The sequence below is a fragment of the Anguilla rostrata genome, chromosome 11 (assembly GCF_018555375.3).
Source record: "Anguilla rostrata isolate EN2019 chromosome 11, ASM1855537v3, whole genome shotgun sequence".
Lineage (NCBI taxonomy): Eukaryota > Metazoa > Chordata > Actinopteri > Anguilliformes > Anguillidae > Anguilla > Anguilla rostrata.
The window spans coordinates 2370873-2386469 of record NC_057943.1 but is presented as its reverse complement, the minus strand read 5'-3'; the positions used below and the strand labels follow the sequence as shown (position 1 = coordinate 2386469).

Sequence of the window (15597 nt, the reverse complement as noted above, 5' to 3'; positions counted from 1 at the left end):
AGTGTTTGAACACGGCACTCTACACATTTCAATGACTAGGTTTTCCTAATGAAATCCCCTTGCTTTGGCTGATCATGTAATTGAAATTTACAGTGCTTTCACTTTTGTTTAAAAAATTTGAATGCAATTCACTTATGATTATCTGCCTATGTATTATTTTGTCTGTATTATAAGTGCACATGTGAAATATTGCAACTTTCCAGTGTTAATAGACAAGTTTATACAATTTAAAGCATAGATAATCATGAAAAACCTAGTTTTAAGGGGGTGTACTCAAACGTTTGACTGGAACTATTTACACACTATACTTCATTGCCATTAATATTAAGACACTAGCTAGTGTTAGGCAGCTGGTAGCTGCATTCTGTTTTCAATGAGTAAGACAAAGATGTTAATTATCATTATTATTATTGCAGTTGTGTTATTATTGATCCTGTTTTGTTGCTGTTGTTAGTATTAAAGATGTAATGTGTTTCTGAAGGAAGAAGGCTGCGCTATTCAAAGAGCCAAAAGCAGTTCTTATGCTCATAATCTGATCGTTCTATAAAGGTTTATGAAAAATTAAAATCAGTGAAAGTACACGAGCAGGCATTATTAGTCTTTATGAGCAGCCAGGCAGATGGTGTACTATAGTATTAGCAGGAACCTGCCGAGTTTTAATGCCAAGGAAGACCAGAAAAACTTCTTTTTTTTTGTTTTACGGTTGAGTCTGTAGTAAAATTATGCGTGCATTATTTGGCCGCTGTTCACACTTCAGCTGCCTCACCATTAAATGTTTCAGTTCATTTTATTTTATTATAGACCTGAAAGTCTGACCTTGCCAGCTGCCCTTAGATTGCCTCTTAAACCGGACAGGCCTGGACGATTTCCACTTAAGAGGAGAGAGTGGCCCTCTTAATGTGCTGCGGTTTCATTGTATAACCACAAGATGGCAACTCTGAGTCAGCGTCAAACTGCTGAGGTCCGAAAAATAAGTGTGGGTGTTTTTCCCATGTTTCTCCACTAGAGGGAAGAAGAACATAACCATTCCTTGCCTGTTAAGTTACAAGAGTTGTTCTAGGCTTTCTTGCTCAATCTCTATTTGTACTCTGTAGTGGTTTTAATTTTAGTAGGTACTTCCAGCTGTACACACACACGCGCACACGGTCACACATAGACACGCACACACACACACATACACAGACACACGCGCACACGGTCACACATAGACACGCACACACACACACACACATACACACAGACACACACGGTCAGGGATTTGATACTGCTGCATGCATTCTGGTGATGTGCTCTTGGTGGTGAATGTGCGGTGCGATGTAGCGTGCTACCAGCAGGGGGCAGCAGCTCTGACCCGGCTCTACCTGCGTTTCAGGGCGGGGTGAAGGTGCTGATCACGGGTCCCTGGCAGGAGACCAGCAGCACCTACAGCTGCCTGTTTGACCAGATCTCTGTGCCGGCCTCTCTGATCCAGCCTGGGGTGCTGCGATGCTATTGCCCCGGTAAGGAGGCAGTTTCCCTGGGTCACGCAACTCTGGTGCCGGTGGGCCTGCGTGTTTGCAAGCATTAGTTACAACTAATCACAGCTATAGGTGCTGGTTCACTTTTATATCGGACCACAGAAAATGGTTTTCTCAAAGCATACGCATGCAAGGAACTAAGTTGTCTTTCTCTCTCTCTCCTTCCCTTTCTACCCATCCTCTCTATCTCCCACTCTCCCTCCCTCTCTCTCTCTCTCTCTCTCTATCTCCCCCTCTTTATCCCTCCCTCTCCCTCCACTCTCTTTTTTCCTCCCTCTTTCCCTCCCTCCCTTATCTATATATCACCCCCTTCCTATCCCTCCCTCCTCCTCCTACTCTCCTTCCCTTCCTCTCTCCCTCCCACTCTCTCTTTCCCTCCCTCCGTCACCCTTCCTTCCCCTCTCACTCTCCTTCCCTCCCTCCCCCTATCCCCCTCCCTCTCTCTCTCTCTCCTCCCACTCCCTCTTTCTTCCTCCCTCCCTACCCACAGCCCATGACACAGGGCTGGTGACCCTGCAGGTAGCCGTCAGTAATCAGATCATCTCCAGCTCGGTGGTGTTTGAATACAAGGCTCGCGCCCTGCCCTCTCTCCCCTCCTCTCAGCATGACTGGCTCTCCCTGGATGGTAGGTCCCGCCCCCTTTCCTGTCCATCCTGTCTTGCCCCCTCCCACTCTGGTCTCCCATTTTTGCTGCAACAAGTCATTACGGTGGCGAGTGCCCAACCTTTGCCCCGCCGAAATTATTTGTTTACTTGTCCGCTTTTTGGTTTATCGGTGCAGTTTACCGCACACATAACAAACGCAGCTGTTGCTGGCTGTTAAGTTCCATCTTCTCCGTTTGGGCCTGTCCCGTGCCCGTGGTCTCTGTTTCAACGGAGTGTTGAATAACCACACTTTACCAGAAAGAAAGGTAGTGTGTGATCCCCAGGGCACAGAGTGGGCCGCCTGGAAACGCTGTCAAAAAGGGATGTAACCCCCCTCTCGGATGTTAACGGAAAACCGTTCAAACGGATGGAGAGAAACGACAGAGTGGGGAGGGCGGAAACTGAGCAAGTAGCCTATAGTGGGGAAGGCATCTCTCTCTCTCTGATGTCACTTTGTTTTACTGCTGCTGAGTGCTGCCTCTTCTCACTTAGTAGTTTTTCTATAGGAACTTCGACGTTTTGTTGTTATACATCACGTGCGATCAAGACGGCGCGCGTTAGCTAACGTTCGCGAGCATATTCAAACATTTTCAAACTTTTTTCTGTTCCCCGCAAACTTGGTTCGGTAGCCTACGAACGTTCGTCATCTTGAACGCACGTCTGGTAGGCTTATGCGCGACTTAAGTGAGAACTTTGCAGAAGACTCTTGACATGCTGTTAAACTTGAAGGTTAGACTTGGCCTGGAAGATTTTTTTTTTTGTTACGGCGGAATGGTTGTGCTGTGTATTGACTATTTACTGAGAAGAGAATAAAAGTAAGTTGGACCTGTATAAAAGTTTTGTTATTTTGCATTTTACGGCGTAGGCTGGTGCACGTGGCGTGGTTCACGCTCGAGCGGGTAATTTGTGTTGTAGTCTACTTGTTGAGAAATGTTCTGTGTGGGTTTTACTTATTAGCTGAATGGTACAATGTTGAGCATTTGACTACACACCTAAATGTATAGCTCCGCTTACTGTCCCGAGTTGTGTTAATTGGTTCTGACGTGTTATTTGTTTGTTTATTTTATTGTTATCTGTTTCCGATGTCTTTGAAATGAACGTTGATATAGACTAAATAATTTATTCACCGTTACATTTAACACCTTACTTGGCCTACGGCGACGTAAAGCGTGTAATGAAGCTTCATGTCAGATTTTTTTAGGTGTGGTTTATATTTGTGAACATGCATGGTCAATATTTCCACTACGCCTTAAATTTAGTTCAGTTTCAGAACCGCGGACAGCGATTACATTTACCTAGACGGATTTCAAAGAGAATATGGTGGAATAACTTCCTTTGAGGTTCCAACGGTAACCAGCGAAACACATTGTTTTGTCTTGTAGCCTATATTTAAATCAGCCATTTAGGTCTGTGTGAATTAAAAAAATATTTTTTCTCAAAGTGGCTGAGGCCTTCGATCATCACGTTTTTATCTAAACGTCGACGCTGGTTACAGTTCTGTTATCTACGCAGAAAACTGCAGAATAATGTTGTTGGGTATAAAGTAGACTTGTTTGTCTGAGATCCATAGCCTGTACTTGTATTATACAAGTAGCCTATACCATACGAGAGTAGCCTACTTTTTCTAAGTTGTTCTTGATTTCAAATTGGATTTGAGCTATGAATGGACTAATTGTTCTCAAATTGAAAACTAAATAAAAGAACCAATGAATAAATAAACTGGATAATTGTGTGACTGGAGCCCGTCTGGCAGAGTGGCCTATCTTAGTGTAAGGTAACGGAAGGAGACTGACAGCGCGAGACCGACGGATTGACGTTCTAATTATCCCGCTTTAATGGTCGCAGATCGCGCGCGTATTAGTTCTCCTCGCGCTCGGCTTGTAGTTATGCGTCACGCACTGAGCGCTTCGGTAGCAATGGCATCGCTTAGCTTACCTCCCAATTTGCTGCCCGTCAGGAGAGCATGAGGTGAACGGAGAAAGGGTTCAGTGGGCTGGAAATGCTTGCCTGTGATTGGGGCGGGGAAGAGCTCTTCCGGTCGAGGTCACCTGTAACAGGAACCCTCTTGGGGGCAAGTCGATTAGTGATGCTAATCTGCATCTTTTCTAATTAAATCAGTTTCAACTATCTTTTTTGTCCATCATCATTCAGGTTCGGAAAACGGGTTGTCACAGAGTGCTTCACAATGGAAATTTCCGAAAGCAAATTAAGAAAAGAAAAATTTGAGGAAATATGAGGATACGTGTTGAAGGTAAAATAGCCAGTACTTTCAAGGGTGACCGGTCAACCGGTTTAATTATATTACATCAAATGCTACGTGTTGGTTGCTTAGCTACTGCTCAACAGCAGGTTGCTACAGAAACAGTCTCACAGGTCCTATTAGTGAGATGCTGATTTGCTAAAGTCCTGTAGCTAGGTTTCAGCTAGCTTTAGAGTGGGATAACTTCAGAAACGGCACCCCCTCCCCCCCCCCCCATATAAATATGTAAAATAATGAAAGTCTTTGAAAATGACTCAAAAGTTTATTTTTGTTATTGTGGCAGGTTTTATTGTGGTAATTGTCGAGGTAGTTTTATCATCTGCCAAACAATGCTGCGTGTCAAACCTGTGGGGTTCTGACAGGAGTACTGGAGAACTGACTCACTGCTATTACCTTGCAGATAACCTACAGACATGTACTGACAGTCTCTGTTATTGGGCTGTGCTGCAGATAAGCCTCTGGACGTGTACTGACAGTCTCTGGTTTTGGCTGTGGTTCAGATAAGCGTACAGACCTGTACTGACAGTGACAGTCTCCGTTATTGGCTGTGCTGCAGATAAGCGTACAGACCTGTACTGACAGTGACAGTCTCCGTTATTGGCTGTGCTGCAGATAACCAGTTCAGAATGTCCATCCTGGAGAGGCTGGAGCAGATGGAACACAGGATGGCAGAGATGGCCGGACACCAGCAGCAGGGGAGTGGAGGAGCTGCTGGAACAGGAGGAGGAGGCGGAGGCACTGGGGGCAACAGCACACAGTCACAGGTAAAACAACAGCCACACCCACTCACGGGTACAGCAGAACAGCACGTGCCCAGCACAGTCGTGCAATGTGCTCTGAAACATGCTGTATATGTTAAGTATGTTGTCTGTACACATTTGTGACAGTATGTTTATGTGTAATGGTAAATATAAAGTGTGCATATTGTTAAATAATGAAACTGCTCAGGTCTTACAGCAGTGGAGCAGGAGTAGATCATGCAATCTGTCATGCCATCTGATGTTAACGATCTTGTTGCTGTAGAGAGCTGATCTTTTGTGTGTGTATGTGTATTTGTTTGCGTGTGTGTGTGTGTGTGTGTGTATTTGTTTGCGTGTGTGTGTGTGTGTGTGTGTATTTGTTTGCGTATGTGTGTGCGTGTGTGTGTCTCAGTGTGTGATGGGGCAGGCTCAGCCCAGCAGCTCGTTCGAGGGCAGGGTGGTGGTGGTGTGTGAGAAGATGATGAACCGGGCCTGCTGGGCCAAGTCCAAGCAGCTGATCCACTCCAAGAGCTTCCGGGGCATGACCCTGCTGCACCTGGCCGCCGGGCAGGGCTACGCTACGCTCATCAAGACCCTCATCAAGTGGCGGTGAGCAGTGCACCCTGGGAATGCAGTTACATTGGGCGTGACATCACGACAATCACACCACAGCACCCTTACAGCATACCGGAAATATAAAATATACTCTTTGGGACATAGTGTATCCAAAATACATGCATGCATATGTTATTGAACATACATGTGAGCTTAAAATCACTATAAATGTTTTTGTGTTTTTTTCACATACAATGTGTGGGTGACATACAGTATTGAGATTATTCTGTTGTGTGTGTGTGTGTGTGTGCATGTGCTTTGTACATGTGCATGCACCCAGTGTAGCTGAGGATTACAGCAGCACACTGTAGTTACAGCAGAGTGGACTGCAGTAGCAGAGAGGGCTACAGTAGCAGAGTGGACTACAGTAGCAGAGAGGGCTACAGTAGCAGAGTGGACTACAGTAGCAGAGTGGACTACAGTAGCAGAGAGGGCTACAGTAGCAGAGTGGACTACAGTAGCAGAGTGGGCTACAGTAGCAGAGTGGGCTACAGTAGCAGAGTGGACTACAGTAGCAGAGTGGGCTACATTAGCAGAGTGGGCTACAGTAGCAGAGTGGACTACAGTAGCAGAGAGGGCTACAGTAGCAGAGAGGGCTACAGTAGCAGAGTGGACTACAGTAGCAGACTGGGCTGCAGTAGCAGAGTGGACTACAGTAGCAGAGAGGGCTACAGTAGCAGAGTGGACTACAGTAGCAGACTAGGCTATAGTAGCAGAGAGGGCTACAGTAGCAGACTGGGCTACAGTAGCAGAGTGGACTACAGTAGCAGAGTGGACTACAGTAGCAGACTGGGCTACAGTAGCAGAGTGGACTACAGTAGCAGAGTAGACTACAGTAGCAGAGTGGACTACAGTAGCAGAGTGGACTACAGTAGCAGAGTGGACTACAGTAGCAGACTGGGCTACAGTAGCAGACTGGGCTACAGTAGCAGAGAGGACTACAGTAGCAGAGTGGGCTACAGTAGCAGAGTGGGCTACAGTAGCAGACTGGGCTACAGTAGCAGACTAGGCTACATTAGCAGACTGGGCTACAGTAGCAGAGAGGGCTACAGTAGCCTGTCTGACGTTCTCCTCTCTCCTCTCCCAGCTCTAAGCACTCTGACAGCATTGATCTGGAGCTGGAGGTGGACCCCCTCAACGTGGACCACTTCTCCTGCACCCCACTGGTAAGAGGAGGGAGATGGGGCAACAGCACTGGGGTCAAGGGTCATAGCTGTGTGTGTTTGTTTGTTATGGGAGTGTTGGGGAGTGTAGTTTGTTACGGGGGTGTTATGGGGGTGTAGTTTGTTACGGGGGTGTTATGGGGGTGTAGTTTGTTATGGGGGTGTGTAGCGCGTGTGTCAGGCCGCTCTCTGGCGCCCCCTGCAGATGTGGGCGTGTGCGCTGGGGCACCTGGAGGCGGCGCTGGTCCTGTTCCAGTGGGACCGGCGGGCCCTGGCCATCCCGGACTCGCTGGGGCGCCTCCCCCTGGCCATCGCGCGCTCCCGCGGGCACACCAAGCTGGCCGAGTGCCTGGAGCAGCTGCAGAGGGGGGAGGAGCAGCCCGGCCCCGCCCCCCTGCCGCCCGCCCAGGACCCCCCCGCCCCCCCGGCCTCCGACGGCTGGATGGTGCTGTGGGCCAACGACGGCACCGTGGCAACCAGCGGGCAGAAAGGTACCGCCACCGCCAACCCGAACCCTGGTGAGCAGGACCCACCTTCCTGTACTGTTATTATTATTATTATTATTATTATTATTATTATTACTAGTAGTAGTATTAGGAGTAGTTGTAGTATTGTTAATGTTGTTGTAGTCCTGGTAGTAGTAGCAGTTTTCATGTTAGTAGTAGTATTGTTTATGTTATTAGATGGGTTTAGAGAGAGGGATGGCTTCTGAGTGAGGGATGGTTTTAGAGGAGAGAACCTTGGCAGACAGTGGGCACTAATTAAAGTAGCTGGCAGTGGCTGGGCAGCGATGGGGCTGTAATTCCTTCCCATCATGCTTTGCGCAGACTTGCGGAGACCCAGGTCGGAACCGTCCAGCTGCTACAGCTCGGAGAGTCAGAGGGACCTCCCATTGGCCAAGAAACACAAGCCGAACCCCGAGCTGAGCCAATCACGGCCGGACAAGGCCGCGTCCGTGCCCCTCAGCCTGGACAGGGGGGCCGCCGGGGAGGGGGGCGTCGGCGGAGGGGGGTCACAGCCCAAACCGGGGGCCGTCCGAGGCCTGGGCGGGGCCAAGGGAGGGTCCAGGGAGCAGTATGCTGCGTGGGTGTCGGGGAGGAAGGGGGCGAGAGGGGGGTTTGGGGGGGGTGGGAGTGTTGGGGGGCAGGGGAAAGGGGGGAGCCTGGTCAGCCGGCCGTGTCCGCGGGACCCACAGGACCCGCTGGAGATGCTGCTGTCCTACAGGGAGGACCTGGAGAGCCAGGAGTGCCTGACGCACATGGACAACCTGCAGGTGAGACGCCCCAACACTTCGCTCAGGTGCTCAGGTGTGGTGCTCAGGTATGATGCTCAGGTGTGATGCTGAGGTGTGATGTTCAGGTGTGATGTTCAGATGTGAATGCGCAGGTGTAATGTTCAGGTGTGATGCTCAAGTGTAAATGTTCAGGTGTGGTGCTCAGGTGTGATGCTGAGGTGTGAATGTTCAGGTGTGGTGCTCAGGTATGACGCTCAGATGTGAATGCGCAGGTGTGATGTTCAGGTGTGACGCTCAGGGGTAGTGCGTGAATGCTAAGGTGTGGTGTTCAGGTGTTAATGCTCAGGTGTGGTGCTCAGGTGTGTTTCTCCCCTCCTCAGGTGAACATGATGACCCTGGCGGAGCACATCATCGAGGCCACGCCCGAACGCATCAAGCGGGAGAACATCGTCGCCGTGGAGACGGTGCCCCTGGACAGCGCAGGAGTCGGCAACACCATGAGCTGGCTGGCCAGTTACCTGGGAGACACAGAGCACCTTCCCAACATCATCCACCTGCGGTGAGCTGACACAGGCTAGGCTAGGCTAGGCTAGGGTTAGGGAGATCTAAACACAGGTGCAGACAGGAGGTACCACACCTCTCTTGTGACTCTGTAGTCTTTCATATGTAAACAACATTGGTGCAGTTCATAGGCTGCTGAATGGAATCCACTAACGGAAATCAACAAATGCTTTAAGGTCAAAGGTCACGAGAAGCCCAGCTACTGCCTGTATGTGCTTTCTGGGTACTTGACCTGAATTGCTTCAGGAAATATCCAGCTGTATAAATGCAGTGTGTGTAAAATGTACTTTGGGTAAGTGGTTCTGGATGAGTGCTTCTGTCCCCCCCCCCAGGTCCTTATACGCGGAACCCCTGACGCCCTCCTCCACCCCCAGCCTCAGCCCGGGGGGGTCCCCGCTTCCCGAGCCGGGCCTGCCCTCCCCGTCCGAGTGGGGCGAGCTCCTCCACCCCTCCAGCAGCCGGGTGGAGCGGGAGCTGGCCCAGCTGTCCCTGTCCGACCCGGAGCAGCTGGAGCTGTACGAGGCTGCTCGGCTGGTGCAGGCCGCCTTCCGCAAGTACAAGGTACCGCCCCCGCCCGGTTCTGCCTCCGCCCCTACCCGCCCCGCCCTGCCCTGGCCCACCGCCCCCGCCCGGTTCCGCCTCCGCCCCGACCCACCCCGACTCCAGCCTGACCCAGCCTGTCTCAGCCTGAACTGCCCTGACCCACCTCGACCCGCCCCGGCCCACTCTGTCCCGCTCCAACTCGACCTCACCTGTCACCTCCGACCCGACCGCTGCCCGCTGAATCGCCCTCCACAACCAGCCTGAACCATCCTGCCCTGCACCGACCCAAACAAACCCCACCCAGCCCAACCTGGCCTGACCCCCTGCCCCTCTACAGCCTACAGCCCTGGGTCTCGCCCCTGATTCTGGGGGGTTGCAGTGTCTGCTGAATTTCACTCTTACTCTGCTGATCCCACAGTTAATACACCTCTCTTTCCTCCCTCTATCTGTCTGTCTCGCCCCTCCCCCTCTCTCTTTCTTTACCTTTCTCACCCCTACCGTCTCCCTCCCCATCCTCCTGCCAGCTCTAACAAATTTTCCACCTCTCTCTCTCTCCCCTGGTTCCCCCCTCCCTGTTTTTCCCTCCCCCACAGGGGCGACCTCTGCGGGAGCAACAGGAAGTAGCAGCTGCCGTCATTCAGCGCTGCTACAGGAAGTACAAACAGGTAGGGGAAGTGGGTGTGACCTCAGGATGACTGATCATGTGGCACTGAAATACAACCAAAGTCCAAAGCTTGATCATGTGACTAATGCTTTTATTCAAAGTGACTTGCAAACAGTGCATTTGCCAAAAGGGGAAACCCTGTCACGATTCATCTCTCTCTCTCTCTCTCACACTCTCTATCTCTCTCTCTCTTTTCTAACAGCTGACATGGATAGCCTTGAAGGTAACATGATTTCCATGAATGTGTGTGTGTGTGTGTGTGTGTGTGTGTGTGTGTGTGTGTGTGTGCGTGCGTGTGTGCATGCATGTGTATGTGTGTCTGTGTGAATATGTGTGTGTGTTTATGAGTGTGTTACTTGTTAAGTCAGTGCCTAATTGCCTATTGCAGATGTGTTTCCCCACTGATGTCCTGTGTCTGTCTGCAGTATGCACTTTATAAGAAGATGACGCAGGCCGCCATCCTGATCCAGAGCCGTTTCCGCAGTTACCACGAGCAGAAGAAGTTCCGGCAGAGCCGGCGAGCGGCCGTGCTGATCCAGCAGCGCTACCGCAGCTACCGGGAGTGCAGCCGGCCGGGGCACCACCGCAGGGCCGCAGCCAGCGCTGCGCGGGTGCAGCACAAACTCAGGTAGCTGCAGCCACCGCTGCGCGGGTGCAGCACAAACTCAGGTAGCCGCCGCTGCGTGGGTGCAGCACAAACTCAGGTAGCCGCAGCCACCGCTGCGCAGGTGCAGCACAAACTCAGGTAGCCGCTGCGCTGCTGCAGCACAAACTCAGGTAGCCGCTGCGCAGGTGCAGCACAAACTCAGGTAGCCGCCGCTGCGCAGGTGCAGCACAAACTCAGGTAGCTGCAGCCACCACTGCGCGGGTGCAGCACAAACTCAGGTAGCCGCTGCGTTTACTGCGACAATGTACGGTGCAGGAGCTCACATGCATTTACCCCAGTCAGATACTACAACTTTCACTGTGATGTACGGAGCATAGCTGCATGCCCTAAAACCTGCATCGGGTTCCTCTGCTTCCACTGCAACATGCAGCTGCGCAGCTGAACTCTTATCACAGTCTCTGCGCAGTACAGATGCGCAAAACACGTCTCCAGAGCATCCTGCAAAAATGAATAAGAGGCCAGGGTCAAGGGTCAGCTGTGTTTTACCCAGACCCCAAATTACAAATCATGTGATTGAAGAGGGCTGTGCTCTGGTCCCCTGCTCTGTTTCAGAAGCAGTCTGCTCACCAAGAAGCAGGACCAGGCCGCCCGCAAGATCATGAGGTTCCTGCGCCGCTGCCGCCACAGGTGAGCCCGCCTCTACCGCCCCCTTCTGGCCGCTGCGTGCTACTGCCCGAGTCCCACCTCATAGTTCACATAGTTTGTAGTTCCTCTTAGCACGTGCTGTGACTCTCATGCTTACCACCCACCTATGTGTTTGTCATATATCTGTAAAATAATCACAGGTATGTAAATATGCATCACAATTATTTGGTTCCCACATTTCCCCTGAAGCATACTTACCCAAAGTAGCGGCTCCTGCCATGTGCTAATAGTTGTTTGTGATTTTACTGTTAATGCCAAGCCCTTTGATGGACCATAGACTGTTCAAGCGGGTGAGTGCACCCTCAGCAACTTAGTGTATGCCCCTCCCTCTCTCTTTCTCTCTCTCTCTCCTTTCTCTCTCACTTCATTGTTGCTTGATGCCTGCTTGCATGACAGCTTCAGACTAGATCCACAGGAGGCCTCAAGCTCTCTGATGCAGGGCAGAAGTTAATTAATCCACAGTCCATAAATGAAAATGACTCCACCACTCTCAACAAGCACTTTTTCCCTTCAAGACACGATCAAGCTATCTCTCGGCCGTTGTTTGTGCACATTTGAAGACTCCGCTAATGTTGGATGCTGTTCACTTTGTTGCATGACTGATGACAAATAGGAACTTTGCTTCTTTACTTCTAGGCATGCTCAGAGTGATGTCACTTCCTGTGTGGAACAGTTAATATTTTGCAGTTCATGTGTTTCATTCTTGTTTTGTCTTGGGTCACCAAAGGTTGAAGACATGCCCCCTCCCCCCCCCCCAGCCCCTAGTCCCTCCCCATTTTCTTTTAAACCTGAAGCAGCGTAGGGGCAAAAACATGATATTAGGCCCACTGCTATGAATGAAGGGAGAAGGCAGTTGTCACATCAGCTTACCAATATAAAACAGAAAGGACCCCCACCAATCACAGGGTCTGTTGCTAACGACCAGTGGAAAAATACCAATGGTGATTGGTGAATATATCTGGACATACTTCCTTAACTCCCTGTGTAGTATTAGCAGGAAGTAGTATCCTCCAATCGGTGTTAACATTGTTGTATTATTTGACAATAGAAACATGTGAAGATGATGATTGGGAGAGGTCCTTTGTTATGGTGATGTCACAGTTGCCCTCCCCCTTATTTCTTTACTCCTGGTCTACAACTGAAATCCAGTCCCGGCCACCGCTGATTGGCTAGAGCAAAAATCCACTATGTGATGTCACTCAGGGCTCCTGAAGGATCTCTGCTGCAACAGAGATGCAGAATCAGCCTGTTCAGGTTCCATTTAAATTCACATTGAGTTTGCTGGTCCAGTCCAGAACTACGTGCTATATTTTGAGCTAAAAGTGTGTGTGTGGGGGGGGGGGGGAGCATAATTGGTACAATATTTGCGTTCATGTAGCTACTGTATGTCTGCACAGCACAGTGTTGTTTCTGAAGACTTGGTCTGCTCAACAGCTGAAGAGCTCTCATGGAGGTGCACGTTTTTTGCTGGTTAATCAGCATGCATTTTATTCAGATTAGGTCCGCCCCTGAGCGTGGAATTTCAATAAAGGCACGCCGTCATTGGCCAGCGTTCCTGTGTGTCACCCTGAGTTTGGCTTCTCCTGCCATCTGACTCATCTGAGTCTTGAGAGAGATCAGCTGCTGTACCTGCATTGTGAGGACCTGTGTTTAGAGGTCAGCTGCTGTACTGGCTTTGTGAGGACCTGTGTTTTGTGGTCAGCTGCTGTACTGGGTTTGTGAGGACCTGTGTTTAGAGGTCAGCTGCTGTACTGAGTTTGTCAGGACCTGTGTTTAGAGGTCAGCTGCTGTACTGGGTTTGTGAGGACCTGTGTTTGGAGGTCAGCTGCTGTACTGGGTTTGTGAGGACCTGTGTTTTACATGTGCTCTGCTCCTGTCTTTCAGAGTGAAAGAATTGAGAAGGGCCAAGGAACATGAGAACATCCAGACGACCCTCCTAACAATGTGACATCATTCTCCAGACTCTTTCTTTCTGTCTTTCTTTTTTACATGTTAGAAGAGGAAGAAAAACAACCCCCCTTCCAAAAGATATTCAGTGAAAACTATTATTACTGCGCTCCCCCTTCTACAACTGGTTCTACTTCTGCTGTGACATGTACAAAAGCATTTTTATTTTGTATTCCTTTATTCTTCTTGGGTTTCTTTAAGGGTGAAACTGGAAAGAGCAGCAGAATTAAAACTATCAGGGGGAGTGAGTACCAACGTGAGGTGGGGGGGGGGCTTCATGGCATTTTTGTTCTTGCACTTTTTCATGGATTTATATTTTCCTTTTTTGGGATCATTTATAAGAAACATTACAAAAATGGAAGAAAAAGAAAAACATACTTTGGGCTGATTTCTCAGTCCTGGGCTGGATCAAGGAAGATGATGTCATAGGTCAAAGGTCGAATGTGGAATCATCATGTTGGGATTCTGCTTCTGTTTTGGGAAAGCAAAATAAAAGTGGCATCCATTTTCAGGAAGAAGAATTTAAAAAAAAAAAACACACATCAACCAAAAAACAGAAAATGCTACGTAACACGCTTTACCCATCTGCATGTACGTTGTCACCTGGAGCCAGGCAAGTGCACCATCATCGCAGTTTTTTCCCCGTGAAGCTCCCCTCTGTCATGTCATTGGGTTAAAAGAGGTGGGGCTACCTATGAATGTAGGGCAGGTACGTGGACTAAAAATGGGTTGGGGTAAAAAAAAAAGAAAAAGACTCTTATTTTGATATATTTTCATGCAGGGATGATATCAGGGGAGGGAAGGCCCAAATGGGTCACTGTTTGTTTTTTTATTTTTTTATTATTGTTTTGTTTTTTATTTGTTTATAAGCACAGTTACTTTAATTTTGTTACATTTATTTAAGTTTTTTTTACCTGAATGTATTTAACCACTCATTTTCATGTGGCTTTTAAATGGCTAGCCTGCTTCCTATGAGTCTTGTGGTTTAAAATTTTATCAGGAAAAAAATGCATGACTGAGCAAAGTTGTCTCTTGCGTGCTTAAAAATGATATATGTGTTTTAAATTTGTTTTCATGTTAATGTAGTGCCCACGTGCCTCCCCTACCCCAAGTCATACCTTCATAACTAGTCATATTTAATAACAAAGTAACAACCATTATTATTATTATTTTAATTATTATATATATTTTTATTATTATTATTATTATTTCTGCATTTATTTATCGGTTTGAAAGGTTTTTTGTGTTTATATATCGATGAGGGTTATTGTTCTGTTTTTATCAACTTTAGAAGCTATGAAATGCTTTTGAAGGGATAGTCACATACATTGCCTTGACTTCTTAGAGATTCTCTTTTGGGTCCCTGAGCTTGTTCCGAAGTGGAAGTAGACAAATCCATATTTTTGACTATTTAGAGGCGTGTGTATATATAGAAGGTTGAAGGTATTTGGGGGGGAAAAAACATTCATTTGAAGGGGATTGTATTTAACAATATATTATTTTATTCATTAAATAAGGGGGAAATATCTTGGTGCGAGACGAACCAGAATATTTGTATAGTTTTGATTGAATGCCCTAGAAGTATGGTTGTATTGTTTGTATATAGTGTAAATACTGGGGATTTAAAAAAACGAGCTATGTGCATGAAGTTTTATGACATGAGCAACGATACAGTACAAAAAAAATACGCATTAGTGGCTATGATCTGTAAAATGATTCTGACTATTTCACTATAAGAGTATTTTATTTTAAATGTTCTTGAAAAGAACATTTTGCTAAAGCATGACCTTACCTGCAAAAACAAACAAAAAAAACATACTGTATTTAGAGTTTTAAAAAAAAGGCAGATATCTTAAGACAAAAAAAGGTTGTGTTTACATTTTTTTCTGTTGTTAGTTTTTTTGTTTTGGGGCTCCAAGAATTTTATCTTTTTGCCGATGGTGCCAAGTATTGTGAATGCTATATTGCTTAACAAGAGAATTCGTTAGTGATCTTTGCAGAGCAGATAATCATGATACAACAAAGTATACTTGCATTTTCCACACCACTACCAATCAGCATACTCCGAAAGATCTCCAATCTTCAATGCAGGAGAAATTGTTTAAAAAGACTAGTCTCTCTCATTTATTTTCTGGTCACTGCTGTCTGACAATAGACTAAGCAATTTTGCCATTGCACAACACGGACAATATGGAGAACTTGTTAAGTAGTTTAACAAAAACGTACAAACTGAAATGTTGATGAATAACACCCACATAAACGCACCAAAATGGGTTTGAAAAACGCATAAAGAAAGGTAGTGGCAGCGGTGACTGGGTGCTGTTTTGTTCTGTTTGTTAATTTTGGAGGTTTTTGTGAATGAGAGCTTTGTCACTGAAAGCCTCGTTGTTTGCTAGA

At 47.9% G+C, this 15597-nt stretch overlaps 1 protein-coding gene across 1 annotated transcript in view; it reads left to right on the top strand.

Moving 5' to 3' along the window:
• Positions 1-14925, top strand: part of LOC135235208 (calmodulin-binding transcription activator 1-like) — a 332286-nt gene extending 317361 nt beyond the window's left edge. Inside the window, 15 exon segments of the mRNA XM_064300482.1 lie at positions 1373-1499; positions 2008-2142; positions 5034-5185; positions 5574-5770; positions 6864-6942; positions 7145-7457; positions 7767-8212; positions 8554-8732; positions 9067-9295; positions 9871-9942; positions 10144-10164; positions 10367-10569; positions 11161-11235; positions 11513-11543; positions 13138-14925. Of these exon segments, the coding sequence (XP_064156552.1) occupies positions 1373-1499; positions 2008-2142; positions 5034-5185; positions 5574-5770; positions 6864-6942; positions 7145-7457; positions 7767-8212; positions 8554-8732; positions 9067-9295; positions 9871-9942; positions 10144-10164; positions 10367-10569; positions 11161-11235; positions 11513-11543; positions 13138-13170 (2292 nt within the window). The 3' untranslated portion in view covers positions 13171-14925.
• Positions 14926-15597: the final 672 nt, after the last annotated feature.